Source organism: Saccostrea cucullata, unplaced genomic scaffold (genome assembly GCF_032062105.1).
Source record: "Saccostrea cucullata isolate Sc308-1 unplaced genomic scaffold, CSIRO_AGI_Scuc_v1 ctg144, whole genome shotgun sequence".
Lineage (NCBI taxonomy): Eukaryota > Metazoa > Mollusca > Bivalvia > Ostreida > Ostreidae > Saccostrea > Saccostrea cuccullata.
The window spans coordinates 99,389-110,211 of record NW_026930936.1 but is presented as its reverse complement, the minus strand read 5'-3'; the positions used below and the strand labels follow the sequence as shown (position 1 = coordinate 110,211).

Below are 10,823 nucleotides of genomic sequence, written 5' to 3'. Positions count from 1 at the left end.
TTGTCAATTCTATCATCATGATTATTTTGAATGACTTGTTTGCAAATAGTTTCTACCATGGGACCGTTTTTGTTGTTTGTTGTTTTAACGTCCGTCTCGAGAATTTTACACTTATATGCATGGAGACGTTACCTGTACCTCTTGCTGGTGGAGAGCAGAGGTAACACATACTGTAATGATTGTTTGTTTGTATGTTGTTTAACGTCCCTTTCGAGAATTTTTCACTCATATACGGAGACGCCACCATTTGCCGGTGGAGAGCTACAAATTTTGTCCTACACTCGGCCATTGAGCAGTGAGGGATCTTTTTCGTGCCAACAGGACTTTGGTTTATACAGTCTCATCACGAAGGATCGGTCTTTACTTCTTTATGCTGTATCACAAATCTAATTTCTTGGTCTTATTTCAGTATCGGGTAATTTTTTTCTATCTTTAGCACGCCTCTTATCTTTATGGGCAATCTATCGATATCAACCATTTTCCAGCTTTGTTAAAGCCCTCTCAAATGATATTTGGCAATAAGGCTATCCAATTTTCATCATGACACGAGTGGTCTAAACATTTTAACTCTCTTGGATCTTGCGGAAAAAGTCGAAGTTATATTTCTTATATAGAGAACCCCGATCCGTCAACTGTCGTCGGAATTTCATAAATATTATGGATTCTGCTGAAGATTACGCCAGACGATGGGTCAGATATGAAAAAGAAAACGTTGACACATTGTCAGAATGGATTAAATGTATCAGATTCATGTTAAAATCATGTATTGAAAGATTGAGGGGCAATATGAAAATCATCTGTCCTTCTGTATTCAATAATCCAGAAGTGAAAAAAAGATAGATTACATCATCGGTACATACTGGTCCCTGCTGACAAAGCAGGTAACATTATTGTCTTCATTTGTAAGGCTCATTATATAAATTGTATTTTAGAGGAACTTGGATTTAATTCTACAAGTGGTAATCCAACCTATACTCATAGTTCTCATTCAAAGGAAGAAATTCTTCAAAATCATGTCAGTTTTGAATATTTTTAATATCCCAAAGAACCAAAATGAATTTGAACTACCATATATATTGGATTCAAAAACTTCATAAGAATCCTTATAAAGATACATAGAGGGTTCCAGTAAATGTTCAACCAAGCCTCTTTCTTTACTCCTCACTAAGATATTAAAAGTAGTGAAGGAGAAATTTCAAGAGTACTGTGCAACAATATACTCAAGAAGTGGTGTAAATCAGATGTGGCCACTTAAAATTCTAAGGAACTTTTGAAATAACAAGATTTCACCAAAATTAACAGCTTAAAAACTTCCGACTTCTCAACTTTATACACAACCATTCCCCACGATAAATCAATGTCCATGTTTTTTGATATCATTGACAGCTGCTTTTTCAATAAAAATGGAACTCATAAATTTATTTACTTTGTCATTGGTCATTTGCAAAATTATTTTGTTAAAACACATTCTGATTGTACACACAAGTACTCTGAAGAAGACACCAAAAGGATGCTTGAGTTTCTGATTGACAATATCTATGTGGTTCCCGGAGACCAGGCCTTCCAACAATCTATTGGAATTCCCAGTGGTTCCAATTGCGCCCCGTTATTAGCAAACCTATGTTTGTGTTCACATGAAGCAGAATTTGTGCAAAATCTTATGCATGAAACAAAGAAAACACTTGCCGTGGCTTTCAACTCGACATTTAGATACGAGTATATCGACGATGTATTGTCAATTAACAATGAAAATTTCCATTCTTATGTCGATACGATATATCCTGGTGAGCTTGAGATAAAAGATACCACAGAGTCTGACACATCTGGTTCATAGTTGGATATTTTACTTGAAAAGGACTTTAATGGTAATCTAACAACCAACCCTATGATAAACGTGATGACTTTAAATTTTCAATCGTCAACTTTACATATCTCAGTTGATTCGACAAGCAAGAGCATGCTCTACGTATGAACAATTTCTAAAACGAAGTAAATTACTGTCAAATTAAACAAGTTGATGAAACAAGAATATCGGCAGTCTCGTTTAAAGTCATCATTTTTTATAAGTTCTATGGTCGATATAATGACCTTGTCAGCAAATACAATTTATCACTGAATCAAATGCTGACTGACGTTTTTCATACTATTTGTTAGTCCATTATTTATGCACTGAACTGACGACGGATTTCTCGTTAATTCCCGATCATGACAAGGAGCACACGGCGGGTTTGACCGGTCGGCACGTGATGCTCACTCCTTCATGGCACCTGATCCCCCTCTGAAGTTTTGGAGGTCCGTGTTTGCTCTGCTCCTATATTGTATTGCTTTATGAACTTTGATCTTGAATACAGTTCGTTATCTACAGATGTTTCATTTCTGAACCAAATGCATTTACTATTCAAGTTCTTACTACTATTTACTATGGTTCCAGGACGGGAAAGTGTAATAGTCAGCATGTTGCGTTGCTAGTATCGCCATATTTTTTTTCTGGATACCGACCTCCTCCTTAGTACCCGGTACACCACTATGTCCCTGAATAAATAGTCAAACAAGTCTCTCTTTTACCGAACACGTAAATCTGATTTTAAAATCATGAGGTATAAAAAAGACCAAACTAGATTTCCAGAAACACGAACATTTTTTTTTTAAAAAGCGGTTTATACAATATGGCGAGAAAAAAAAAGATTGGGCGATAACTTAAGTGCCCCTACGGCTTTGTCCATTTACCTCGGAGAAAAATAGCTAATACGGGTTTTATCGACACGCGCATAACACGTGGCATTGATGCTGATTGCTTTACACAACTTCCATCTCGGCGAATTAACTTAATTATAAATACATTGCCTTTACAGTGTAAGAGTTTCGGTTAAATATTTACATTCTACTGAAAGGTCCAGTCGTGGAACGTATTTAAGCTCTTACCCAATGTTACATTGCAATAACTTTTTGATTCATAAGTACACTTTAAATGACTTTTGTATAATCCATGAGATTCATTCTTTTAGAGGACTGTTTGTTTCTTTCAAATTTATACTTAGGTTTGTTGAATTTCTTTCAGATACCGAGTAGTTACTTTCAAGTATAAAAGTTTAACTTTAAAGATAAGAAATTTCCGCGTATTGCTGTGTAACAAAAATTATACAACTGTTTTTTTTTCCTAATTTTTATGAAGCTTCGTCACAATATATGATTTGCAAAAGGTATGAATCCGCCTCGACGTATAAGTCAATTTGAAATTATCATGCACGTTTTCTTAAATGGTTGAAAAATTAATTTTTACCGAATAAAGGTTACCGTAATACTAGTATAACTTTCAGAGTTCTAATATTAAAGTTGGAACAGTTTACTAATTATTTTAACCGCTTCGCAGTTTATAAAGCATGTAAACTGGCTCAACCCAGGTTATACAAAAGAAAAAGAATGCAAAGAAAAATCCAAGTTTAAAATCAATTATTTTATAACTAAAAAGATTTTTTTTCACCTATGTCGAGAAAGGTTGTGCTTGTCACCGATAAAAAAAAACAGTAATCAAAACTCATTAAATGATTACTTAAACCAGGGTTTCTGTGGCACATGCTTGATATTAATCTGAATTGTTATTTTTTATATTCAATGTGCTTTTCATTCCAAGGATAATTGCAATTTAAAACGGTGCCTCATCAAAGCTATGTAGCATTCTTTGTATAAACACCCGAGATCTGCCGATACACATGACCAAATTCACACGAATTACAATACTAAAGACTCTATCTTCTTCTTTTATTCTAACGTGCACATGGTATCGAGGATCGATTACCGTTTAACATTATTCTACTGGATGCAGAAGACAGATGAAATTTAAGAACGTCACACACAACCGTCTTGGCGGTTTTACGCGGGAAAATTCAACCAAGAGAATTTTAGCAGATGACGCTATGTGCAGTTGTGGTGACATATGGTACCTTAATTTGGGAGCTTGAGCTTTTTCTTAAAGTAGAAAATTGCTTTTGATGTTTTCTCCCTGTGAATCCATCACTTTTGTTTCTTCACCACCTGTGTCGCATTAGCATGTGTTTCAGAACAGTATTGCTAAAATCTATCGTGAGAGACTAGCGCCATCAAAAATCAAATATATTCAGTATTTATGCAATATTTGTCCAGAATAAATCAAATCTTAGAAATATAGGTCATACAGACTTCATTATGTCCAATATTAAATTCATTCGCGTGTCGTTAAGCAGGCACGCTGACAAGAGCGCGTGCTGGCACGTGCCACAGGACCAGCATATGCCGGGAGCTGTGGTCATTCCCATCCGTATTTGATGTATATGACATTTGCATCTGCCAGACTTTTAGCCCATTCGACCAAAGATTTATCTCTCTAGGATATTGTGCTTGGTAAGTCGCTGGAATTAGAGCAAAAATGAGTACAGAATGAGATCTTATGTCATTTTCAACGAAACCCAAATTATGTACCTTCTTGCATGTACTAGTATATTTGTCATGGATAAAAAAAAATTTACAAAATACTTCATGCAGTGCGTTTTCATTTTAAACTGACTCGATATTTTTATATGATAAAGATAAAAGCTTTGATTGAGTAATATCAGGTCTACATTTGAATGTCTTCCCTCAGAGTAAACTTTTACAAAAATAATCTTTGATCCTTCGTTGGGTCAAGAGGATAACATATTTACTCATATGGAAAGACAATTCATGTTGAACATATGGTCACTGTTTTACATTTTTATCCCCTATCTATCATCTCAATGCAGACCAAGTCAAAAAGAGACATTTATGATCAAATTTAAATTTCTGGCAACCCGTTCTTTTCTCCGATTCACACAAGCTAACAATATTATTGGACAATTTTTAAACAGCTGAAACGTTTTATTTATGCCATTCGTACATATCTAAAGATAATGTCGGACATGTCTCTGCCTTTTAACATTGAACATGACGCTTAAAAGTCAGACAAAGGGTAAAATTCTCCAACAGCTGTGGCGATTTTAAGCCACCAGAATCGTTCCTTAAATCAAAGGTGCATTTTGACAATAAGTAATTGTTTCTTACGTGACTTTGCACTCTATGTAAAATCATTCCATCACAGCAGGTGCGAGTTTAAACGTCAAAAAAACATTGATGGGTAAGAAAATAAACTGTTCAGTCCTACGAGGAATGTCTCATAAATTTTGATTGCACTTCATATTTTAACACACAGCTGTCTAGACTCTGACAAAATACAATGTAAGTAAAGGGAATCTAATTATGTATTCATAGATAAAAACCTTATATATAAGCCATAGTAGATAAACACAGGCAACAGATGGTAATCGAGAGAAATCTGCTTAAACCTGTCAAATGCCAAATTATCTTTTCTCCCAGTAGGTAACATATATCATACAATTTATTTTTTCGTGGAATCTTAGTAAAGAGGTAAATGGTGTACAAATACTGCAAAAAAATTGTGGATGCCGCCTTGCTATATATTTGTAATATACACAGTCTTGTAAATATATTCATTTTTAATCTTCCGTCAAATCAATTGACAGGTGTGTTTAACTTAGCCCTTAATCTTGGTTCCATAATATATATGTTAGTTCCTTTTCAGTGCACCTGTTTGAGAGTGCGTCAGTTTTGGCACAATAACTGACTATTCCTTGAATCTTAATCTTATATCACTTAAAGAATTTTAAAGAGGATGACATTTATTATAAAAAGTTTGATGCAGATGTAAACTGGGAATTTATCTATACTTGACATTATTATCTCCTCGGATTTGGAGGGGATATAGTAAAACAATCGTGTGTGTATGTTTGTTTGTAGGTGAGTGAGAGAGTTCTGTTCAAAACAAAGTAATTTTTTCATTTATTTATATTAGATCGATGTCGAATGTTGACTTGTTTTATGGATATGCCTTTTGCGAGGACACCTGCTTTGTGATGCCTTTGTTCTTTAAAAAAAATGTTCAAAATCTTTTCAACATATATACATGTACTTGAACTTCAGAACTTAATATCAGTTTAAATTAATTCAAATCCTTTATAAATGTGTAAAACAAAAAGTTTGAGCCCTGGACTTCTATACCTAATCTGGAAAGGCAAAAAAAGCTTGGACTTAAAATGCAGTTCTGGGGTATTGAGTTTGAACCCTAGATTTCAGTGGCCAATCTTTAATTCTAAGACTTCAAAACGCTAATTTGGGGTCAGTGTAGTGACGTCACAGTCCAAATCGTCTTTGAGGTACCAAGTTTGAATGTAACTCTGGATTTCAGACAATTGACAATTTCCTTCCAATATTTAAATTTGTTCATGTAACTTCCCTATCCAACGACCAAATTTTTACTAGTACTGTTTGTGAGAAATATAATGTCCAGGTTTACTGCAGTTTTCTTTTACTTCCAAGTACTAGACGTTAATATTCGCATACCTGCACATGTAATATCATTCCAGAACGTACATGTATAGTTTGCCTTCACGTACTTTCGGTTTGGTCTGCAGTCTGCGCTCGTTCAGAAAGAATCGTGAATAAAATTCGTTTTCAATATTTTATTATATCAAATATAATAATTCATAAAAAAGACTAGCATTAATCTGGATCACAAATATGTCGGAATGCGCTCAGAATAAATCTTAGTTTTGCATGGGTTTGTATCCACAGCTCCATTTGGTTGGCAACCAGCATATGAATGGTTTCTCTGCATAATCCATATCTGTAAAAAAGAAATGATAAATAAATTTTCTTTGTTGATGTAGTTGCGAAATTATTTCAAGATAATGAAAAAAAAATTTCGTTTGTAAAGATATAATTTTATACCTATGAGGCGCCGCTGACAATACTTTGAGGGTTGGAGAACTGGGGTAGGTCGACATTTCGCCATGGCCTGGTGGTATCGGAAAAGTCACAAGGCAAAATATCCAATCAAATTGGTAATAATATTCATAAAACTTAAATATCACAGTCAGCTCATCCTAATTTTGTTTATATCACAGTGAAAATTTTGGCCCAAAGAACTAGTGCGGCTTGCCGAACCCCTTTTGTTTCTTTGGTAAGACGTAGGAAGGATGTCTTTGTGTTTTTTCAAACGTGGAGTTGGAGGTCGTTGTCTTGGAGAACAAGTCTGCTGGTATTAAGGTGTGTATAAAGTCTTTGACATGTTCATCTGAAACCAACTTGTTTCCAGCAGCTGCTAAAAAAGAGAAGTTATCGTTAGTGTAGTTTTATTCCTCAAGTTTTAATTGCTTCGACATTTTTTTCGCTACTATTTTTGTGATAGGTTGCCTTAGGATTTTTCTTCAGTGTCGAAGAATGATATTAGATTTTCTGAATAGCTAACAGCACCACATTAATCAGTATCCGTTTCGCCTATATTTCTCTTTTTTACATAGTGCATTTGAAAACTATATTTGCACTATTAGTTTCAAACAAAAAACGATATCCGTTGACACACATTGCTAAAAGCAACTTAATGTACCTGTCGCTTTGTTCCCCTATACCAGCACAGAAAATAGTAATGAACCCCCGAGTTGAATTACACTTTCATTATTTTTCTGGTGGGGTATCGATGCCGCGTAATGAGTTCTCCATTACAATAATATAAGTTACCTTTAGAATGTAACCGCTCGAACAGGGCTCTGTGTAACTCGTCAATGTATTTTACGGCCTCTTCAATGACTGTCACCTGAAATTCAATGCCAAATTAAAAACTTCAAGATACTGATTTTTTTCGCCATCACGTATTAAACACCATCTGTATAACAAAGAATTATGTCGAAAATTCATATGGATTTCTTTGGTTGTTTTTACATTAGTAATTGCATTGCGTCAAGTTTTCAAATCTACAATTACCGGTAACTTGGACTAGTGCGGCGTTGTGTATTGGGGGTACTGTTATAAAGTAAGTAACTACATCTGTTAGAACTGACTGGTATTTTTTCGGTCTAACGGTGAGTCATGATAAAAACATGCTCCTTTTTCATATTTTTCTACTGAGTCTGCATGATTTTGTCGTTCCTTTATAACTTAGATTGAAATGGCTATTAAAGTCAAACCTCACGGCTTTCTCAATTTATTATATCACTGAAGAAATTGCAAAGCCTTTGATAGGTACATTTAATTTCTTCAACAGCATATGCATGAAAGGAATAAGCTCTTATGCTTATGTGATAATGTGTCATTTTCTCTGTATTTTTTTCCGTCCTAGCATGAGTCATTCCACCTGTGTCAACAATTTCGTTTTCACAGGTAAATACAGGTAAAAACAGCCTAGTGACCTCAACATTGCATACCTCGCCATAACTTTAAAATATACAAGATGAACAGCTGTTCAATGCTTTAACTATTTAGGAACATTTCTGTTAATTTGGTAGTAACCGAGTTTGACAACATAGGATGGATAAATTTTTTAAAAAAAGAGAAAAGCAAAGTTTGATTACGAAATATTGCCTTAATATTTCATGATTGCGTTTATCGTCTAATTTCTTTATATTAATTTGACAATATGGTTTTTGTCGTAGACATTCTTAGTAATCCTCTGATGGTCGCATTCTGACCAAGACATGAAACAGATGCTAGGATAGACAATATGTCAAAGGCATATTTGAAAGGAAACACATGTTCATCCTTGACACACGTGGTCACGGGGAAAAACTCAACCATATTATAGCAGATGTGATGCGTCGAAGCGCGAGTGAGAGGACTATTGATAATTAGTGTCATCTCTATCGATGTACCGTTCCTCGATTGGTCAGTGCTTATTTGGCAGGACCAATATTGTTCAATAGGACTGATTAGAGTCGTGTCAAAACAGCTTGTAGGATTCGCAAGTTGTAAAGATTACCATGACAGGTCCAATTAAAAATGCAAATAACCTATTACAGTGTATGTGTCAGATGGGTTGGATTTTTCCTAAACGTCCGATCAAGCGTTTAATTTAAACAATAATTTTTAACACAAAAATGAACGGGATTGGGCAGTAGGCACACTGACAGCCCATTTTAGCCCCTTTTCTACAATAAGGGTCAGTAATATTATTTAATTCAAGGTATACCACTAATGTACAATAACATCTATATCTCAAAATGGGTTAACGGTTTAACACTGCGGGATACAGACATTAACTTAAAGTAAATAGTTTGTAATGACCATTTGGTTCCCTTGGGGTATAATAAAGTTAAATTGTATTACAAAAGTTTATTTACACTTTCACAAGCATGCCATTTCCTAAGAATCGAGTCGTGAAATGATTTTTATGTCCTCTTCCCTAAGATCACAGTCTGATAGCTTACCTTGGAGATTTTGTCTTTTTTAGCAATAGATGGCACCATGTCCCTGAGCCTGGAGTACTCCCTGTTTCTGATTCTTCTCAGGTGAAGTTTCAGGTGCTGCTTGGCCACCATTTGAGCACTTGTTTGACGTTTAACGTAATGCACCATCTGAAATAAGAGAAGAATAAATCATTTTAAATTGTCTTCAAAAAGAGATATATGCAAAATTCAATAATTTGATTAAACATTGTATAATTCAAGTTAATATAATACAAAATAACTATTAACACAAAATATTAGAGTTTATTTTTACTCACAGCTGTAAGTTAGGAATATTCCAAAAACAAAATACAAAAGATAACGTATATCCCTTTCCTTCTTCCCTAAGTCTAAATACCACGTTTTGATTAAACCGCTAAAATCCGATCGTTTATATATACTTTTCGAGTAGTAATCGTAGCCACTCCTACTCATCCGCGATACAAAATAGTTCTTGATTGACACGCTCTCTGCATATGTATGAATACTCTAAAATTGTTTAAAAATTAAATAAATACATAAAATTATTCAAGCATAATAAATCGTATTTTTTTATTTAATTTTTTGCCTTAATTAACAAATGTTGAAAAAATCTCGGCAGATGTTGAAAGTAGCGCCGATAGTTTTGTGACAGAAGGCACGATACCGTGGGAAAACTCGTAGGAATCCTCGTTTACCTGTGCAATGAATGAAACGTATGTTTACTCACAGATAAAATATTCAACTACGCTATTTAATCATTTTACCGTCTCTATTCATTCGGACAACATAATTACAAATCTATTTTTACCTCCACATTTGCCATTTTAAAATGAATTCAATGAATTTTGTAAACAAGAAAAAAAAAATTATTAATGATAACTTTGTTTTACAATCATATTCATGTACATGTATATCATGTAAATACAGGTTTGTATTTATTTCCACTGAATAAAAAAAGATTTCAGTTAATAAAAAACCGAACTATATCATCGGAAGTACTATGCTTTACATGTTGTACATGTGAGCAATTGGGACAATTGTTCTGAAAAAGATGCAAAACTTTTAGAATATATATCCAAGTAGAAGCAGGTAGAATCATTACTGGTTTAAGATCAATTTCATCTAGATCAAAATTGTATGTTGAATTAGGGTGGGATCTTTTACAAACTAGGAGAAATACTTAGTATTCATAAATTGCTACTATTTTATAAAATCATAAATGGCTATTCACCTAAATATTTAAATGACTTGATTGTACCTTTTCGTCCTACAAACCATCCCTATAATGTAAGAAATGATGCAGAATTCAAAATTCCTTCTATTAGAACTACATCATATATGGAAAGTTTCTTTTCATCAACTGTTAAACCGTGGAATAACTTGCCTGATTATATCAGAAATGCTCCTGGAATTTCTTCATTCAAAGGTCTTTTAAATTCTTATTTTTGTAAAAAAGGTAAAGAAATTTATCATTTTGGAATAAGAAAGTACAATATAATACATTGTCAGTTGCGAAATAATGCAAGTAATTTAAAGGCAGACTTATATATCCAATTT

General features: G+C 33.9%; 1 protein-coding gene across 2 annotated transcripts; it reads right to left on the bottom strand.

Annotated features, from left to right (window-relative positions):
- Positions 1-6,512: 6,512 nt before the first annotated feature.
- Positions 6,513-9,689, bottom strand: LOC134230639 (uncharacterized). Of its 2 annotated transcripts, none has more exons than XM_062712470.1 (5): positions 9,563-9,689; positions 9,267-9,413; positions 7,585-7,660; positions 6,796-7,168; positions 6,513-6,691 (listed from the first exon to the last, which is right to left on the bottom strand). In XM_062712470.1, exons 2-4 carry the CDS (start codon positions 9,411-9,413, stop codon positions 6,993-6,995), a joined length of 399 nt encoding a protein of 132 aa, XP_062568454.1. In that variant the 5' UTR covers positions 9,563-9,689; the 3' UTR covers positions 6,513-6,691; positions 6,796-6,992. The 2 variants fall into 2 exon arrangements, with proteins under 2 accessions (XP_062568454.1, XP_062568455.1); XM_062712471.1 differs by having other exon boundaries at positions 6,796-7,165.
- Positions 9,690-10,823: the final 1,134 nt, after the last annotated feature.